This window comes from Dermacentor albipictus, chromosome 1, assembly GCF_038994185.2.
Source record: "Dermacentor albipictus isolate Rhodes 1998 colony chromosome 1, USDA_Dalb.pri_finalv2, whole genome shotgun sequence".
In the NCBI taxonomy this organism is placed as follows: Eukaryota; Metazoa; Arthropoda; class Arachnida; order Ixodida; family Ixodidae; genus Dermacentor; species Dermacentor albipictus.
The window spans coordinates 393831749-393852897 of record NC_091821.1 but is presented as its reverse complement, the minus strand read 5'-3'; the positions used below and the strand labels follow the sequence as shown (position 1 = coordinate 393852897).

Sequence of the window (21149 nt, the reverse complement as noted above, 5' to 3'; positions counted from 1 at the left end):
CTCACTCACTCACTCACTCACTCACTCACTCACTCACTCACTCACTCACTCACTGCTCCATTCTTCGGGTGTGTTAGAAACGAAGTCTGAGAAGGTACTATTCAGTGCAATATTATGGCCGTATACATACTGACCACATCTGCAAGGGGAAACTGAAATAAACCTCGTAACACATAGAATGTAACCTGGCCCTGTTGGTTGATGAGTTATAAAATGCCGGCAGATCCCACGCCCTGTGAGAATCGATGTTACGCGAAGCACTGTAAGGGGAGCCTACCAAGTTAACGAACGACCATGAGCGCACCAAGACGTAGGCGGCTGTTTCATGACCTACATGACACGCATGTAGGTACCTATCATTTATGGTTGTCATACACTCTTGTCATACTATATGTCAATTCTGGTTCGTACCAAGTTAACGAAACGACCACGAGAGCACGAAGTTGTAGGCGGCTGCTTCACGACCTACATGACACGCTTGTCATGACATTCATGTCATGACTTATCATTTATGTTCGTCATACACTCTTGTCGTACTATGTCAATTTTTGTACATACCAAGACGTGGGCGGCTGTTTCGTGACCTACATGACACTCATGCTATGACATTCATGTCACGACCGATAATTTATGTTCGTCATACACTCTCGTCATACTATGCCAATTTTGGTACCTACCAATTTAGCGAACCGACCATGAGAGAACTAAGACGTAGGCGGCTAGACAGATACTGTCAAAGTGGCAAATGTTCGCCCTGAAATGCTTCGCATTTAAAAGCTACTTATATGGGCAGATTGTTCGACCTCAGTGGCCGGATCACAGCAGTGTTCGCCAACGGCCATATTGCAGGTTTTCCAGCGTGCACTGTGGAATCGCAAATGCAATTAAACTTAACTTACCGCCTCGTAAAATTTCGCCCCTATAGTTCTAACGAGCGCGTTAATGGTCATTGTGCATACGTTTCTGTCCATTTATTTCACTCCCCGTACTGCTTGCGCCCGCAGAGCAGCGAGGAAGGTCACAGCGTGTATATGAGAAACGTGCACGCAATAGGGGGAAGCGGCGCAAATGATCACGTCACGAAGCTTGTTTCGCCAGCTTGCGGCAGCAGACGGGAAAGTGTACTCTTCAAACGCTTTGTTGTGTCTAAAAGAACAGTGCCAACGGAAAGGGCTCAGCCACATTACAAAACTTTCAATGAAAACCGCCGAGAGAAGAAAAGAAATGCAGTAGAACGAAAGAACTGGGCGACGTGCGTATGCACTCACTTCCGACGCTGTCATTTTCATATTTACCTCTCTCTCTCTCTTTTATTTTCCAGACGGTACTTTCGCGCTCGCTTGCCGCGCCTGGTGTGTCCTGTCCGACGAGGTGGCCTCCCACGCAACACTAGAATATACGCACACACAAACTATTTTTCAGTGTTGTGTCAGAGCAAACCTTAGATTCGAGTCGGCGCTCGTCCCGTCGCTTTCTACACCTCTGTGTTTTGTCCTGTTGTGCCGCTGTATTTCTATAGGTGGCATCGGCGTATTAGTGGCACCTGTAGGTTCTTTTGCTATGCCACATGTGAGAACCGCTTAATAACCAACAACCAAACAGAAGAAAAAAAGAAAGAAGCAAAGAAGAAGAAGAACGAACGAACGAACGAACGAACGAACGAACGAACGAACGAACGAACGAACGAACAAGCGAGCGAGCGAACGAACGAACGAACGAACGAACGAACGAACGAACGAACGAACGAACGAACGAACGAACGAACGAACGAACGAACGAACGAACGAACGAACGAACGCGAACGAACGCGAACGAACGAACGAACGAACAAACGAGGAGGCGTAGCGGTCAATGTGCGCGTTGCATGTTACTGAAACTGCGACTGCACCAAAAATCGGGGTGAAATCCGTTAATTTGTGCAAATTAAAACGCCGCTGTAACTAAGCGATCGGGGCATGTTCCAGCAAGAACGCCTGAGTAGCGTACTTGAGATTTCGAAACAGTCCCTAAAAAGGCCTACCTACCCATATTTCTACATAAAGAATTTGGAGGACGATTAAGCTTCGCCTTTAAGAGTGGAACGCGATAGCATTCAAAGACCCCTGACCGCTTTTCATGCTTCGCGGCAACTGCAGTTTATGTAACCGTAACGTTTACCGGGAAATGCTGACGGCGAACTCTGTGCACGAAGGCAAACTTTCTGGTAGACACGCGGTCTCTTGCACGGGCCGACCTCCTTTTATTGTTACGAACTTTTAATATTTAAGTTTGAGAAGAGGTAACATAAAAGATATGCGCTGTCGCTTTTTTTTTCTTCATTACATTTGTTTGTGGGCTGCCGTTCTCGAAATCCCGAGGAATAAATTTGTAAAGAATGAAAGACAAGGTATGAGCAACTTTGGTGGTAGAAGAGTGGTTGGGTATGCGTGCTTCACAATTTGGTTTCCTGTGTGATGTAATTCTTTGGTTGCCAAGTAAAGAGTAATGAGAGGTGTATTCCACAGTGAATAATGTTTTTCTAACTAGAGAAGAACGATGTGAATGCAGCTACGCTCCTGATTTAACAAAGCCTTTTCGGAACAGGGCAATAAAGTGCGAAATTATGACATGTAGCATATTGTCAAACTGAATTAATGCCTATATGAATACGTTGCTGAAGTCAATGACAGAGAGAGTGAGTGGGACAAGTTGCGAGACAAATGTCGCGCGTCAGCTTCCACGCAGCCGAGTTGCGCGGGAGGAGCAAGAGGGAGAGGCGGTGGAGGGTGGAGTGGTATTTAACGTATCGGAATTAAGAACAGTGAGGCTATGAACACGTTGTAATGGAGGACATCCAGTTGATTTTAGGCCACCTTGGATTCTTTCACATAAGTGCAAGATCATTTCTTTTTCTTATTTTGTTTTTCTTTTTGCCTTTAGCCCCCCCCATCGAAATGCGGCAACCTCGGCCGGGATTCGAACGCGCGGCCTCGTTTGGATGCTTTTGGTGGCGCGGTCGGCATTCTGGCCACACGTGGGGTAGCGGCAGTACTGCGCACAGGCCCACACGAGAGCGCCGGCTAATTAAATGCCTCCGCATATGTACAGTCGCAGGTGCCCGTGGTCGAAGAGTGCATGGAAGCAACCACGTGCGGAACTTTGGAGAAGTAAACACTGGTCAAAAAATGGTAATTATTAAAGGGAATTTCTTGTGTGTCGACACTGCCGTTCACTCACGAGGCCCGTTCGACAACGAGGAGTCTGTTGCAGCTCGTATTGCATGCGACTGTGCGTTCCACTAAAAGCAACTGATACATCAAAGACAGGGAAGCTGCAAAAAGAAGCTCACGCGCTCCGGAAGTCATGCAGGGGTTTGTTTTGATATTGTCTGAAATCTGCTAAATACATTGCAAACGCCTTTTCTGTGTTTGGTGCAATTCCTACGCTATACACCCGAGCCTTCCCAACTGCTTCGCTGCATCTCAGGTTAGTAATAGTCCATACGTATACATAATACCCGAAGCATATTCCTGTACACTGCAGCGGCTCTATACCGACGCCGGCGTCTGGTCGGGCCTTCGAACGACATGTAGGCTGCGTTGCTGAATGTTGCTAGCGATGATTCATCGCCGTGTTCATCACTGAATTATATAGGCGTCTGGCTGCGCCTGCTACCCGCGGCCAGGGTCACGCGGCCGCTCTTCGGGGCTTTGACGTAGGCTGCGTAACTGACTCTTTGACTGACATTCGATGCCAGTCACGCCTCCCGTCGGCTTTCACCGTCACAGCACGAAAATCGCTGTATAACTCCCGCTAACAGCTTCGCTGTAAAGAAAAAAAAAGAAAAACAAAGAAAAAGTCAGTGCCCTTCCACTCTGTAAAGAAGGAAGACCAGCGAAGCTGTGAATGTGGGCCCCTAATGGCGAACTGCACCTCCGCCGCGGGTCGGCCCGGCACTGCACTATCTTCGGGATCGGCCCTCGTATGAAAAATTGATGTCAACGGAGATGAGATCCGCCAGAACCTAACCATAAACAGCTTCGCTGTAAAAAAGAAGAAGAAGGCCCGGCGTCATCTTGAGACAGCGCTGAACGTGAGGCACGCGAACACTGCTTATCGACGCATATACTACGCACACGCGGGCTCCCCACTCCCCTCCCCCCTATAAACAAGGAAGGAAGAAGGTCTGCGTACAGCGATGATCCACTTCGACGACGCGGTTCCGCGGTGTGTGTGTACGATATATATACACGCGGCGAGTGTTTGCCAAAGCTGGGTACACCAACGCGCCCGGAGTGTGTGAACGAAGGTGTGTGTGTGTGCTAACGCGGATGTGCAACTGCTTGCAATAACAAAGCACACTCGACATCGATAACGTATACCGAAGACGCGTTCACGGTTTGTTTGCTGTGACCCGCTACAGGGGTTCCGAGAGAAGCGCGACATGCACTGCTGCGCGGTGTGTTTACTATGTATACCCACCGATCGCTGCGCCTGGCTTATGCAGAAAAGGTTCGGGAACGTGCGTTAAAACCTACTGCGTGTGTTATACAAAACTGTTTAACTCGTAAAAAAAAAAAAGTATTTCAGCCTCTACTTCACAGAGTCGAAGATTTCTATAAAGACTGATCATGAAGGTTAACCAGAAAACAAGAAAGAATTCGTTATATCGGGTATATACCGATGGATGGGTGCTCATAGCTATGTAGGCAAGGTGTTCGCGTAGTCTTGGCCAGAATGGCATGCGCAGGCACCGTGAAGGTGACGATGGCGATGATGGTTTATTGGCGTCCCCTCCGAAACGGGGCTGGTGAAATATGGTCACCTAGCCTTCTTGCCATACTTGTAAATATTCACGGTCTTTTCTTTCTGTAGATTCCCATGGGCTCCTGTGAAAAAAAAGGAGCGTGTGAGTCAGCGTCACAGTGTGGTCGATTCATTAATTATTGATTCGTCGGGTTTAACGTCTCGAAGTAGCAGTTGGGGTTACGGGAGCTACCGTAGTGGAGGGCCCAGTGACTATTTTGTTCGTTTACGTGACCTATATATCTAATCATGCACGAGCCTTTTTTTTCATTTATTCTTCTTTTTGCGTACATAGAAATGTGGCCGCCGCAGTCGGTAACCGAACCCGCTACATCGGGCTCAGCAGCAGAACGCCATTGCCGTTGAGGCACTGCGGCGAGCACACTGTAGTCCGCTATACTATGTGAATCGGTGTCCGAAACGGTCCACCGCGCGCACTTTGGCACAGAATAAATGAAATGCGCTGTCAGTATAGCCAGCTGCTGCAACGGTCGATTGCTTCTTCTGCCTCCAAGTGCAACAGGCGTGGAACGTGGTGCGGAACTGACACGGTGATGTTTGTATCTCCTCCACTTACTCATTGTTTGCCGAGGAATAAACAGCTGTAAGCGGATGATATCGCATCGTCACCCAGATCGAACAACTTGTAACTGGCACGCTTTTCTTTCCTCTTCTTCTTTTAATGCTTATCGTAGCGGCAAGAGGAAGCAGTCAGGCAATAAGTCCAGCCGGCAAGTGACCCTTTGTCGTCGTGACCTACCTCCGTGCTTGCAAAAAGAGGCGCTACTAAAAAATATATATATATATAAAGCAAAGACAGAACGTTAGGCGCGCCGTCTTTAGTGCCACCGATGTACTCGCACTATGGTGGTACGTACAGCAGAGCGAACACGAGAGGCGACAACGCGTGGACTGTCGCTGCTTCTTGGCTTTTGTTTCCTCGTCTCCTTCGCTACTCACCTGCTCGGCACGACGCTGGGGGGACAATTTTAGAACGTCACGGGAGCGTGGACGCACGCCGCCGTACGGGAGCGTCAGCAGCAGCGCGCAGTTCACGGTGGGGTCTCGCCGAGAACGCGGTACCCCGCGCGGGGCTCATTATGCGCACAGGCGATGCTCCCATCCCACACCTGTGTGTGCACAGCGCGAAGCAAGGCCGTGGGAGGAAGCGCCCCTGGCCAACGAGAAATCAAGGGAGAAGCCACGTATTCGGCGTGTACTTAACGGCAAAGCTCGCAGATGCAGTGGGAGTGAAACGCGAACACAGCACGGTAACCAGGGGGTCAAGCAGCCGCCGCAGTTTCGTCCAGACGACTCTTTCGCAGACGGCTCGTTGTTTACTGCCTACCTTTTCACACCCGAACTCATCGTGGAACAAGAGCTGGGAAAAAAATTGCGGGGCGGCGAGGGGTAGCAAGGAGCCCTTCTGCAACCGGACAACGGCACAGAACGAGGTGTACAGAGAGGAACGACACACAAACCCCCGCAAGCCGTGGCGGGGAAAAGGAGAAGAGGAGGCAATCGAGGCCTCCGTTAAGCGGCCAACCTCTCCGTCGGGCCGCGTCCCGCAATACAACAACAGTGCCCGTTTAGATTTCGCACGCGCGAAGAAGTGAGAGTGCGTGCATGCCTTTCAAGCGTTTGAAAAGTCCTCTCGCGCGAAGAAACGACCGGCGACGACGCTGCTCTTCTCTCGCAGGCACGCCGCACGCGCTCCGCAAAGCCTTATCGACGACACGCGGGCGGTAACTTCCGCGCCGCCCGTGCTTCGCTAAACAATGGGGTCCGAGACGAGACGAGAAAGAAAGAAAGGAAGAAAGAAAGAGCGTTTGACACACAAGCGGTCGCATTGCAGGTGCCTCGAAGTTAGGAGGGGAGGTTGAGAACTTCGGCCGGCCGCCGTCGCTGCTTCTTCCGATAAGGTCCCCGCACCTGTGTGCTGCCCTGGATAGCTCAACGTCTACTTATTCGCGGAGGTCCTGCGCGGTGCTATAGGAAGACGCTGTGCCAGCTGGGAGAGGCGGGGACGCTGCATGCGGGGACGGGAGCGAACGAGTAGAGCCTTTGTAGACATTCAACGATACGAAGTTGTAATGACAGCGACGCTGCTAAACGAAGGCGCGCAAGTGCTTGCCGCGAGAGATGGGAAGCGAGACCCCTCTAAATAAGGTTGGCGACGTTCGTGCGAGCCTCTGCGCGGATAGACACGCACGTAAGTCGCTGTGTCGGTCGTCGAGACGCCGCGGCTTTGTGTGATGCTGGACGCTCGCCCGTTTCCCACCCATGTGGCTTTTATGTAGGTGCCGCTCGAGTTATTATAGAATTATAGTTATTACAAAATTATAGCATTGAACAGCAGTGGAATACACTGCTGTTCAATGCTATAATTCTGTGTCCAAGCAGAACCGACCCGTAAAAGCTATTTCGCTGCTAATGTCTAACTCTCCCGCTAGTGCAGGGAATGCATAGGAGTCGTTCTGCACGAAGCTGACTCTGGTTGAAACGAATGGTGATGGGTAGAAGACTACACGTTGCACTAGTGAACCGAATATAAAGGGGTACGGTGCGTTGTGAACTAGTTCAGGACGCGAAAGCGAAGCTCCTATTGCCAACCAGACTTCCGCTGCTGACAAGATGGTCACGAATTGCTAAGCTTGCGGGTTTTGCGCAATGCTTTTTGCGGCAGCAGGCATATACCGGGTGTTTCTACGAATATTTAATATTTAAAAATAGCCGTTGTGAGATAAACAGACGGTTTCTTCGGAGACATGCCATCAGTGGCGGCGACCACGGGGTGACGGGCGGCATGTGGTAATTATTTGCTAATTAACAAGAAAATCACCAACTAACTATACAAGTCATATACACCCTTGGATCTGGAAAAATGTCGCCGTTTCGACCGAAAGGCGAAGCATCGATTGCGATAGCAAATTAGTAGACGGCTATACGAAGTAAGGATAGCAGCTTTATCGGCCGTATAAACTCGTAAACATTCGCTTACTAACTAAATTAACAAGCATGGAGACATGCGCGCGCACAGGCAAACATAAACACTTCTCACTCGATGAGCGCGGACACTCGCTGTCAGAACGCTGGCGCAAGGAAAAGCGGCAGCAGCAGCGAGCGCATTGACCTTCGTGCTACCTCTTGCTTCAACGCGAACTAAGCGACGAGAACACAGCGCACACGAAGCTATCAACACTCGGCACATCTAGACTCTGTACCCTTCGCAGATCGCATTCAAGATAGCAGCCGCGCCATACGCAGCAGCAGCCGGAATAGAACGCCACCCCCCCCCCCCCCTCCGCCCTCCTTCCCCGACCTTTGGTGCCTTGCGCGATACGGAAGATGGCACGCCTCCTACGCGCTCCCTTACCTGCAAGATGTATTGCAGCATCTACATTTCGCAAACACCGCATGCCTGCGCAGATATCTCACAAGAGGCTTGGGCGTTGCTTGAACGTACCGAGGCATTTATCAGCTCAGCTCGCGTTTATCACTTCAGGCAAGCACGCAAGTGTTAAACAAGTGTGAGGAAGCAGCGCCATCATCCTATTGCACACAATCAGGGCACGCACACGTACGCACAGAGGCGGAAACAAGGCGCTAAAATACAAGTGCCCGAAGGTGGGCATTCTCCTGCATGTATAACAGCAAAACCAAAATGGCTGCGCTTACAATGAAAACAAGAGAAGCCCGCAGAGTCGTATCACAGCCAAACCAGGTAACCTGCCTGTTGGCGCTTAGTGTTCGATATATGAATTGTGCAAACACTTTCACCTCATGTACGCTTGGGGCAGAAACAGGGTGGACTTTAATTGGAATAGTTTGCGATAATTCATGACGAAAACACAGCGATGAAGCACGACAAACGTGCAAATCACCACAACGCTCGTTTCGTGTCTAATCCTCATACGACACTGCGTTAGCGCTCTTTTTTTTTATGGAACTAGAATACGCCTTACGACTGATCACTTGTATATAGCTGCAATGCTTGACGGTGCGAATGCTGGCAGTAAATGCGCGCTAGTTCTAACATTAAGCGTAGATGAATGAACCCCAACATCGCGATTGATAGATTGATTGGTTGGAGGATTGATCGAATGGGTGTAACATTATCAAACATGTCACAATAAGGTGTGTGTCTGTGGGGGGGGAGTTGCGTGGTGCAAACGCTAAGTTGAAGGTCGAAGGTCTGCAAGTTAAACATGAGCCTGTTTTTAGTACATGAGGCCAGGACCTTCCCTCTGAAGCATGGATGTAGTGCGCAGAAAGGCTTCCAGACTGCCCGATGGGAGCCCAATTAAGGCGTCCGTAAGTACCTTGAAATGTGACTCTTTCAGTCGCGTGTGCATCGCATTGCAGCAGAATGCGGCCAACCGTCTCACCAGCCGAGCCGTTAGCATGCAAGTCGCCTGGTATTAAGACAGTACGCGCAGAAGTGGATCAATCCGGAAAACGAGAAATATGCTGTGTTCTTGGCGAATGAATGAATGAATGAATGAATGAATGAATGAATGAATGAATGAATGAATTTGAGGTTTTACGTGCCAAAACCACGATTTTATTATGAGGCACGCTGTAGTGGGGGGCTCCGGATTAATATTGACCACTGGGGGTTTTTAACGTGCCCCCAATGCATGGGACACGGGCGTTTTCGCAGTTCGCCCCCATCGAAATGCGGCCATCGCGGCCGGGATTTGATCCCACGAATTCGTGCTTATAGCAGTGCAACACCACAGCCGCTTAGCCACCGCGTAGGATGGGTTCTTGGCGTGGGGGTGAACCCTGTGGTACAGGTAAACGTGGACGGCTACATGCTACACGATGTTGCATCTGGGTCGCAAGCCCCAAGCGTTGGCCTGGCGGCCTGGGGCACAGCTGGAAGCATCCGAAGGTCCTGGCAAAGGATGAGTCGACTGCTAACAGAACAACTTGTTTATTATAGCATCGCAAAATAGCGGCCGGTCAGGTCGACCGAAGTGGAGAGACGGGAGGGCACGTTATTCGACGGAAGACATCGGAGCCTCTCTCTTGGCGGCCGGGGGCAGCTGCTTTTATACTCTCGGAGTCGAGGGCAAGAAGGAACGGCTCGGGATGAGGCGCACGTGACGGTGGCGCACGGACACGTTGAGACTAGAAGTGACGCATCCGCCGGGCCGGCGCCGGTCAGACCTCCTCGCTTCACAGTTGGGGAGCTCCTCTCCCCGGCTGCCGCGCTTTGACAAGCGTGGGCACCAACATGAACACACACACACGCACACACATGAAGACACGTGGCATTGAAACATGCATGGACGCGCTTTGAGGAAGCGTTGCGGCAGCGCTGAACGGGCCAAAATGTCCGCCGCTTTGAACGAAGCCCCGGCGTCCGTTGCATCCGCGCCGGCTATACCGCGCGTCGTAGGCGAAACGTAACAACGACAACATTTCATCGACAACCATACATTTCATCTAGTACGGAAGGTTATTCCAACGAGTAATAAAGTGTGAGAAACCCAAGTGAGCGGACCGAAGATTGAACTGTGACTGGCCGGTAAAAAAAGCTGACTGGAAATGCAGGATGGTTGTTTCGTCCGAATGTATGAACGCAGGGATGTTCTTGTCGGAAAGATTTCGTCAAATACCATTCATGATGAAGTGTTTTGTCTGTAATGAAAGTTAGAGACATAGATAGATAGATAGATAGATAGATAGATAGATAGATAGATAGATAGATAGATAGATAGATAGATAGATATATAGATAGATAGATAGATAGATAGATAGATAGATAGATAGATAGATAGATAGATAGATAGATAGATAGATAGATAGATAGATAGATTAACCAGATGCGAGTTTCCGGTTTGCTACCCTGCACTGGGGTGGAGGAAATAACGGTTGGAAAGAGAGCAAAGAGGGAGACAAAGCAAGAAACAGGAACAGGTAACGGGAAAAGCGTTCCAATTACAGGCGTTTCATGAAAGTTATGATTACAGAAAAGTTATCATATATTATTGCAATAGTAGGGTAGTTCGGTCGAGTAATACTCTATGCAAGACATAGACATACAAATGCCGTGCTCCATACGCCCTTCATATTTGATTAATTTGTGGCTATGTATTTGAGAAATCACCAAGCCGTGTCCACAAATAAAAGAATGTCCAAGCCACTGAGTGCACATCTCTTACGAAAATGATGCGTGATGTTCGATCGCATCTCAACAGAAAGTATCAACAAATCAAAAGCAACAAGGACTCAATATAAACGCAACACAACTTCTACAGCGCCATTTTTTGTCTTAACGACATGCTTGTCTCCTTTCGTCATCGTCCTGTTCCTTTAGCCCTGTTACCTTCAAGTTCCGAGCCTGAGGTCGCAAAAATGCGACGGCGCTGCTGTTAGGTTACGTTTAGATAAAATATATATTGCCGTCCACCTCCTAGTTGTGTGCGCGCACAAGCTAAATGTAATTTGACAGACTCATGCTGGCGCGGGGTTTTCCGAGAGGCGTTGGGAAATGCTTTTCTTTTTGTGTGTATGGGGGCGCGGAGGTGGGGGCGGCAGGCGCTTTCCGACGAGTATCGGTAAACGTTGCGGTATAGAGAATAACCGAAGACAGCGAACACTGTTAAAAAAAAAAAGAGAGAACACACTCTTTGAGGCTTATCTTCCCAAAATAATCTTCATTTATCATTTGCGCACTTCCTTTGTCTAACAAACGTCCATCGGCATTTTCCTATTTTCCTTTCTCATCCAAATCAAAGGTATCAGCTTTTACGGCGAACAGTTTTCTTTGGTTTTTCCCTCCGTTTTTGTGGTCGCTGGTTGGCGGTCGTAGGGTCCCTACGTGACTGGGGGCTGTTGATCCGGACATTGTCAAATTGCGCCACACTGCCAAATTCTGTAATGACGGCATTTTTTAGCCAATCAGGGGCGCCGCAGGGGGGCTGCTACGGCGTTCATGATTGGCTCAAAATGCTGCCATTACTGAACTTGACAATATGGCGGAAGCACGAGGTCGCACGTAAAACCCCATTATTTAAATTTTTTTAACAATATGGCGGAATTCGACAATGTCCAAGATAGCATAGAGTTTAGCACCAGGGGCGTAGCCAGGGGGGGGGGGGGCTTATGGGGCTTCAGCCCCCCCCGAAATTTTTTCGTGCTGTCATGCGCCGCCGACCAAAACAACACCCGGCGCCGGAATTCATGCTCGATTTCGTCTAGAATGTCCTTTATTCACGCTCAAAAAGACATTTTAGTGTAAACATTGCGAAATCGGGCTGGATTTCGCGGAAACGCCCATGCATCGGGAGTCGCATATCGTAACGCAAGGAGCCCCACCGAGCACAAAATTTCAAGGGCGTTTTGATGGCGAGCGGGCTCGTCTCGGAATCTCGCGGAGGCCGCGGAATCTACAGAGCGCTTGGATTTCAATTCTGAAACTTTCTGGGTATGACGTTCTCATAACATTTTGATGCGAAACGTGCATTGACATTTCCAAAGTCGTGGTTTAGATTTTCAATTCCAGAACTTTGTGGGTTTAATGTTGTTGTAAACATTTGACGCCAAAGCTGCATCGACTTTTCTAAAGTCGTACATTGGGCCATACAACGAGACAAGCCAAATAAACATACTATCAGACAAGTTGACAAAGCACGCAGCGAGGTCTGATGAGACAAAGCATAGTGGTGGTTAACTTGTGCCGTCAGGTCAGAGAAAAAAAATATGAACATTTTTTTTTCACCTGCGCCAAAACATCGATGTCAAGACACTATAAAGCCAGCATTTAACTAAGTTCTTATTTATTTTTCTACCTAGACTTTTATTCGCGAGGATACATTGAGCCTGTTTCTCATTTTTCGTTCTTTTTTTTCGTTTTTTGTTCTCGCAACCCGCGGGCTGCCAATCCAGCCAGAGCGCATGCGTTTTTCTCGTGCGGCATCGACAACCGCGCGGCGCACTCGAATGCGCGTTCGTTTTTCTCTGGCCGAGTGGATTTTCGCCTGGCAGAGTTTTGGACGCTTTCTGGCTAGCAGACGAGAAAAAGAAACAATGCATAGTCGCTCTCCGCCAGCACTGCGGGGACTCGACGGATTGCAACGAATTCGCTTGAGCACAACCTCTCCGGAAATTTTTGTCTCGCCGGTGTAGGATACCGAGCAGTATGCGTATGGTTTTCTAAGCGTTACACGTTTTCTTCGATATTCCTTCGGTAGCCACACTAGGTGCCCAAAGTAGGCATTCGATTGTAGCCAACATGCTTTCCTTTGCGTTAGCCGTTTGCGCCGAAGTTAGCCGTTTGCACTGAAGCCGACGATGATGGCTCAGTCTTGTGTGCGCAAGGGAGAAAAGCGGGGAGGAAGCGCGCCGCCTTCCGTCGCACGCGATACATTTTGGGAGTGGAGGGAGGGGGGGTGCTGTGATCTGTGAATCTGTGGTTGCGCAACCTGTTTATTTGCCTTGTTTGATGCATTATATATAGTGACTTTTTCTTAGGTACGTAGATTTATTGGAGACTTATACGTATTTTTAAACATCTTGTTGCGAGGTTTTGTGTATATGCGCAGTGAACTTTGTTTCCAGTGACAATTTTTTGCCCTGTATCAAGCTGTATCTTCAGATTTGTATATTCCATGGTATCTTCGCATTTCTAATGTACGAAGGCGAGTCAAATGAAAGTGAGACTACCCTCACCGCGCAATAATGGTTCGGTTCATTATTTTCGAGGCATGCGCGTAGCACATACGCATCTCATTTACAAGTGACATGCAGAGGTGAGGTTAAATGTTCTTTAATGCTCTCATAGACTGGGTTGAACATGGTTGCGTGACATAATGGACACTCCAAAAGTTGAACAGCTTGGTGTCGTGAGGTTTTTGACAAATGAAGATGTTTCCCAAAAAGAAATTATTCGCCATATGGCTGCCGTATGCATTGAACATTGCGTTTCATTGGCCACTGTGAAGCGTTGTAGCAAACTGTTCAAAGAAGGACATGAAAGTTACAAAGACGATCCATGGCCGGGCCAAAGCCACCGTGGAATCACCCCTAACACAATTGAAAAGGCCGTGGTTGTCAGAGGCTATGGTGTTGGGCTGCTGAGCAAGAGGTCGCGGGATCGAATCTCGGTCACGGCGGCTGCATTTCGATGAAGGCGAAATGCGAAAAAACCCGTGTACTTAGATTTAAGTGCACGTCAAAGAACCCCAGATGAGGGCGACGACCTTTTGTCTGCAATTGTGAACGGGGATGACTCGCGGTGCCGCTACTACTAGCCTGAAACACTACGGCAAAGCTTACAGTGGAAACATTTGAATTCACCACTCCCAAGGAAAACAAAGGCCGTCATTTCTGCCGGAAAAGTGTTGACTTCTTTTAGATCGTTAGGGGCCATTATTGATCGAATTTTCTTAACCTGGAGAGATTCTAAATCGTTTCAGATATTGTGAAAGGTCGGATCGGCTGCGTGTCGCAATCAAGAACAAACGACGTGGAAAATTTAGCATTGGGGACATCTTGCTTCATGACATTGCCCGTTCCCACGTCGCTGATGTGGTTAATACAAAACTGGCAAAGTTCAAGTGGGAAACGCTGCAGCATCCCTCATGCAGCCCAGACCTGTTGCCTTGCATCTTCCACATTCGGTAAAATTTGAAAAAAAACTGCTCCAGGGAAACAGATTCGTGTCGGAAGATGACGTGCATTCATTTACAGATTTTTAAGGCAGCAACCCAAGGAGTTTTATGAGACGGGAATTACGCGACTCGTTAGTAGCACAAGTGTCTAAATACTCATGGTGACTACTTTTAAATAAAGTACCCCGTTTGTCATATATATTCGCATTGGCTCACTTTCATTTGACTCGCCCTCATATATTTTGCAGAACTCCTGCTTTTTATATGTGCTCTCTGTTGCGACTATAATTTCGGAGCAATTACTCGCAATGCACAAGCGGTGACAGCTGCTCCTGCGGAATACATTCTAACAAGGGACAGTGTCATTGAGATTTTCCCCTGGCCTTTGCATATGTACGAAAATGTAAGCAAGGTTGTTGAATGACAGATATACATAAATAAATAAATAAATATATATATATATATATATATATATATATATATATATATATATATATATATATATATATATATATATATATATATATATATATATATATATATTGATCCCGCGACTAATGTTCTAAGGAGGAGGCCCAGCTGCAAGGTCAGCCCCCCCCGAACGAAATTTCTGGCTACGCCACTGTTTAGCACCCCGGTCTTCCTATATAGAAGCGGTCGGTGGCTAGTGGCGCGCGCGATCGCGTTATGGAGCGCATCCGTTGCCGAACGCAAACACTTGAGACGCATGCACGTATGTACTGTCCACCATATACTTGAAACGTTCGGTTATTCGCTTTACGCTGAGAATCATGGTCAGTGGTTACTGCACAAGTTTTGTTTCTATTCACGTTGAAAGAGAAATTCAGTAGCGACTTAGCGGTAAATGCGAGAGAAATGCCTTAGCATTACGTCACACCTCTTGGAGGTCCTGGATCCACGAGTTAAATCGCATTCACCACATTGCAAAGTGGTGAATGCGATGCGAACTGTTGTTGAGGAGCTTACGCGACAGACCGACCTCCTGTCTCTCCGAGGAGCAAAGTGCAATTGACGGGTCTCGGGCAGACCACCGTAAGTTGCACTACTAAGCCGTAGTGGTGAACAAAAATCGAGTCTCTCTGTTTCCGTTCTCCTAGTTTATATATATATCATGTGACCGGCGTCTCACACTTAACACACAATACACTTCTTTCCACTTTGACGCTCCTAATGCTAACGAATTAAGAAAAGTGTTAAACAGTGCCTTGCATAATTGATTGTGGCTAACGAACCCACTGTGATTGCTCACTGGCTATGGTGTTGGGCTGCTGAGCACGAGGTGGCGGGATCGAATCCCGGCCATGGCGGCCGCATTTCGATGGGGGCGAAATGCGAAAACACCCGTGTACTTAGATTTAAATGCACGTTAAAGAACCCCAGGTTGTCTAAATTTCCGGAGTCCTCCACTACGGCGTGCCTCGTAATCAGAAAGTGGTTTTGGCACATAAAACCCCATAATATAATTTTTAATTGTGGCTAACGAAAAAATATATATATACATATTAAAAGACTAGGTTCAGGTGTGCGATGAATGCACGGGCGCACTAGCATAAGGAGAAAGCTCCTATGCGCCAAAGAGATAAGCCTCAAAAGGCGGAAATAGTGGTATCTGTCGTTCAATGGAGCCTGCAGACCCTATAGTTCGTTGTTCAAAGAAACGCAGGTACTCGGGCTTCTTTCTGTTTGCTACTATGCCCAGATAACAAGAAACTGATAACCTTGGTGTGTGGGATGTTTGCTACGCTTGAGTTTTCGTGTAACAAGAAAGCCTGTCGTATTAAACACAGACATACTTAACCGTTTACTGGCAAATATTACGAAAATGAACACTACTCCGGGTACATCGGATTTGGAGAAATGTGAACTCATAAAAAACATCGTACGTGCTCCATAAGAACATTTCTCTCTCCTCCTCTGAGCTCCTAAACCATTAAAATTTCCGTAAGAAAACTCCGAAAAACATAATATGAATTACACTAAAAATAAACACCAAAAGACGGAATCACAATTTAATTAAATTGTGGGGTTTTACGTGCCAAAACCACGATCTGGTTACGAGGCACACCGTAGGAGGGGGACTGCAGAGAAATTTGGAGGACATGGGGCCCTTTAACGTGCACTAAACCTAAGTACACGGGTGTTTGCGCATTTCGCCCCAATCGGAATGTGGCTGCCTTGGCCGGGATTTGATCCCGCGACTTCGTGCTTAGCGGCCCAACTTCATAGCGACTAATTATAAGCAGCCACGCAGGTACGGAACCACAGCTTCGACTTGCATCGTCTATTAAAATTAAAGTGCGGGCTTTCCAAAGGTTTGTCAGACGTCTGAATTACAAATTAAGTGCTTGCACTTACATGACGTGTCGCTGTATATCAGTCATGTGCTGTTTACATTGTGATGTAAACAGCACAGTAGTGGTAGCTAGGTATGTTATGGAATCTTGCATGAAAGCGTGTGACAATTACCAACAGAGAAAGCTTGATCGCGGCAAAACAGTTATGCTTTAATCACCCAACTAAGAATTTCGCCACAAATCAATTACGCTAGTAGCTCATCCCACTGTGTACGTTTGCTGATCGGAGAAACCAGTCGCGTGGCGATGTGACCGCCGTGCCTGATCATGACGCCGTTCGGAAGAACTTAGGAAAATTATGATGCATTGCGTGTAATAAGGATGATTTGGCTACAAGACGAGAAAATAAAGCGGAAATCGCGCAGGCTTTGCAGCAAACCGCAGAGGGGGCAGTGAGAGCTGACGGAGGTCGCGCCTTTCCCGCAAAGCCACGCAACAGCGCTCGCCCAGCGCCTGACCATCGCACGAGCGCGTCACAACTGAGGAAGCAAACGCAGAGAAAAACGAACGCAAACTGCGTCAAATTCCGGTTTACGCGGGTCCATTGCGCATGCGCCGCTTTCCCGTTGCCGCCGCCGTCGCCAGCCGGGCGAAAAGCAAGCGCGCAAAGCAAGCAGCCAGCAGCGCAAGCAGGCAAGCTGGTTTGCCGCCTGGCTGGCCGGATCGCCGAAGCGCCGCAAGCGCCGTCTCCGGTGGGAAAAGGCAGCGCGCGCAGCCAGCGAGCAGTCGCCGTCGCCGCCTTGGTGCCTTGGGGTGGAGTGCGCGCGCTCCCTGCCTGTGTTGTGTGCGTTCGGCTCGGCTCCGGATGGGGTCACGGTGCTGTTGTTGTGGTGCTTCCCGTGTCGTGGTGGTGCGCTCGTTCGGATGACCAACGCGGGGCCAACGTGCCGACGCCGGTTGTGATATGTGCGCGCTCGATGTGTGGCTAGGAGGACTGCGACGACGACCCGTTGGATACCTGCGCGCGACGACATGTTCCGCTTTTTGAGCAAGCGCTGGAGTCGGCAAGCCAGGGCCGACAAGGGGGGCGCACCGTCCCCGAAGAATGTCTTGCCCTGCAAAGTGGTCTTACTGGACGGCACTGACCTTAGCGTCGACGTCCCGGTGAGCTAGGCCTCGCCGCCTCTCCGTCTGTGCTTCCTTTTTTTCTTTTTCTGCTTAGACATGCCCGTTCCCTGCCCCGCGCGCAGTTTTTTGTTCGTTTGTTCCTATTCCGCACTTCACCCTGCTCTCGGCGACAGCAACCGGTGACGGTGTCATTCACGCGCTCGCGGCCTCTGTACTTGTTTTTTTTTTTTTGTATTTCTCTCGCGCGCGGTGCTCCGCTTTTAAATGCCCGCACCTTTAGTTAAGAATCCGTTGCACAAAGCGCGCGCACGCGCGTGATGGCTAGCTAGTTCCAAGTGGTACTTGGCCAAACAAACATTGGCTTCTGCTGTGATAACAAGTATACAAAATAAAGTAAGCGATTAGCTCACTCGGCGCTAACGGAGGTTCCCACGCTCCTTCTCCTTTTAAAAATTGAACACCTGGCGAGGCAGGTGCGCTAGCGTTCGCCGTAGTCCCCGCGTCATGCACGCGATCGGAACGGGTGTTCGGTGATCTTTGGTAAGGCACCGATTTCCAGCTGCTGCCGAACCGCATCGGTGAACACCGTTCCCTTGTGTACGTTTTTTTTTTCTTCTTTTCCGTGGCAATCGTTAGCAGTTGCGTCCGCCTTGCTTCGCAACTTCTGTGGAAAGCGTGCATTCGTGATCCACGTGACGCGACGTTATTGCTGCTGCAGGTGGGACGGGTGGCTGTGCTCGATAGCCTTCTCAGGATTAAATAGCACCTGAAACAACATCGCACGCATGTTCCAGCGTCATATTGTTCACACAAAGCTGTCACTGGGCATGCTGTTCGGACGAAACTACAGTGACGAAACAGAGAAGACCGCGCACATTGTTGCTCGGTCTTTGACGATTTTGGCAAACCGCTGCCGATTTCGGCACTGCTGCAATCTCCATATGCGACGTAGCACCTGCTCTCGCTCAGTAGCTCGACAGAATAACATATTTTGCAATCTTGCTCACACTGGAGTTTTTCGTTGTTTTCGCCTGCGCGTTTGACGTTTCGGAAGCGTAGATAGTGATCGCCGCGCTAAGTTTGTTGCCGCTGGAAAATAGTGTTTTTGCTGTCTCTCACAATTCACTCTGGTATTTTTTTTTTTTTTCGTGCACTGTAGTTTCACCACAATTTCGCAGAACTATCTCTGCCGCTGTCGCATAGGTCGCACCGCTACCGCCTGCGTATACGTACGCCAATGACTGTCACAATGCACCATCGATTTCCTTTGAAAGGAACAGTCAGTTACTTGTAAACGAAGCGGCGGTTTCCGATAGTTTGTTATTGATGAGTTGCTTGCGTACTCAGTTCGCCTTGAAAACACGAGTATTTGGCTGCTCTTCGGGGCTTCAGTAACAACACTGAGATGTGCACTTGTGGAAAAAAAAAAAAATAAACGCGGGAGCTTCCTTGGGGGGGCTTCTCTCCTGTGGAAAAAAGTTAACTTACGTACTTTACCTCCCTCCCCCTGCCCTTTCCCTCCCATTTTCCAGAAAAAAGCCCTTGGATCAGTACTTTTAGAACAAGTGTTTTACCATATAGACTTGATCGAGAAGGATTACTTCGGCTTGCAGTTCACGGATCCATTCCATGTCCAGGTACCGTCCGTTTACCTCGCGTCCGTTTTGTACCTTGATAGAACGTGTCATTTACTTGGAAAGTGCGCGCACCACGCTATGTGCCTCGCAAAAAATAAGTGTACCCACTGTAATGGTCATTCAGGATTTGTTTTTCTCCAATTACAGCACTGGCTCGATGTCACGAAGCAAGTTCGGAAGCAAGTCAAGAGTAAGTTTACCGTGCTTCACAATTGCTAGAGCTTCTAACATGACCTTTTGTTGGGTCTAGTGAAACTTCTACACCAGGACCTCATAATGACGAAGGTTATGTTATGGAAAGGGCATTGTTAATTTATTGGCGGCCTCTACATAAAAGTAACGACATCAACAAACAGTGAACAAATTAAAGACAATGTTACCTTTCAACCAGTGACAACATAGGCTGTAATCCGACAAGTTACCTGCTCCTCACTGCTCATATGTTTCAAAATAAAGTGTCGTTGAAAAATTCGACTGGCTTCTCGTGCAGTTTGAAAGATAAATTTCTTGAACAAGCTTCCTGTTTGACCAGCCTATGTAAAGCTCTTCAGCTGTTACGGTACCCAGGAGTGTCATAGTGAGTGAGGGAAACTGTTGTTTCTCTAAATGAGCTTTAATTTAAGGGTGCCATTTACTTTCCCAGGTGCATATTTTTCATTAAAATCAATTTTGTTAATGAGAATCTAGCCTTACATGTTTATATTTGTATCTCAATGGGCAGTTCTCAATTCCAAGTTGCATAGTGCCAGCCTGATCGGGCTGCTAGTGCAATTGCGACATCTCATGTGGGTGCATGATATCGAAGTATTGTGCTGCTCTGTTTATCATTTATCTGCTCATTTTCAGTTGGACCACCATACACATTGCATCTGAAAGTGAAGTTCTACTCTTCAGAGCCAAACACTCTGCGTGAAGAGCTGACAAGGTGTGTTGGATGTGTTTGTTCACTCTTTTCAAATCTACTTTTCTGAAATAGAAAAAGGGTTTAGGAAACAAATAGGATCTCCTCATTCAAATGTTATGTTTGTTTCTTCCTCCAACCATTTGTTGAGCATTACTTGCATTTTGCTGAAATTTTGGTGGCATGCTACAGAACAGCCTATTAGAACATTAATGGAAACAGATGCAAATAAAGCGTACGAGGCTTTTCTTTCCTGCTTTATGGCTGCATACGAGAAGTGTTTTCCCCTCGAGCCATGGGTAAAACGAAAAAAGATAAGGAAGCCTTGGATCACTCATGAACTGCATATGAGAATCAAACAAAAAAACAGGCTGTTTGAAAAATTCCTGAATACCAAGCATGAAAATGACTTTACACTGTTTAAAAAAGTTCGAAACAAATTAAATGCAGATATTAGAAAATCAAGATTTGAATACTACATAACAAAGTTTGCAGACATTACGGGTAACTCACGGCTAATGTGGCAAACCGTGAGGGAGGTACTCTCGAAAAATTTCCAGCACAAAAAGGTTCCGTATCAAAACGACGCTATGACTGACAACGAAGTCGCAAATTTATTTAATGACCATTTCATTGCAGTCGGATCATGCGATGGGAATTCAGTTGATTCACCGTGCGAGCAGTTCATTGCATCAAACGCCGCAAACACATTGTTTTTAGCACCCACTGACGAACGTGAAGTGCTAGATATTATTCTGAC

The 21149-nt window shown here is 48.1% G+C and overlaps 2 protein-coding genes across 3 annotated transcripts in view; one reads left to right on the top strand and one right to left on the bottom strand.

The window, feature by feature from the left end:
- LOC135914650 (histone deacetylase complex subunit SAP130-like) overlaps nucleotides 1-21149 on the bottom strand; it is a 612247-nt gene that overhangs the window by 242818 nt on the left and 348280 nt on the right. The gene's annotated exons all lie outside the window — the stretch shown is intronic.
- The window catches only part of yrt (erythrocyte membrane protein band 4.1-like yurt), a 42264-nt gene continuing 38503 nt past the window's right edge, over nucleotides 17389-21149 (top strand). For both annotated transcript variants that reach the window (XM_065447567.1, XM_065447557.1), the window contains exons 1-4: nucleotides 17389-17887; nucleotides 19384-19488; nucleotides 19636-19678; nucleotides 20335-20413. In XM_065447567.1, coding sequence (XP_065303639.1) covers nucleotides 17756-17887; nucleotides 19384-19488; nucleotides 19636-19678; nucleotides 20335-20413 — 359 coding nt within the window. In that variant the 5' untranslated portion in view covers nucleotides 17389-17755. The remainder of the gene's footprint in view (nucleotides 17888-19383; nucleotides 19489-19635; nucleotides 19679-20334; nucleotides 20414-21149) is intronic.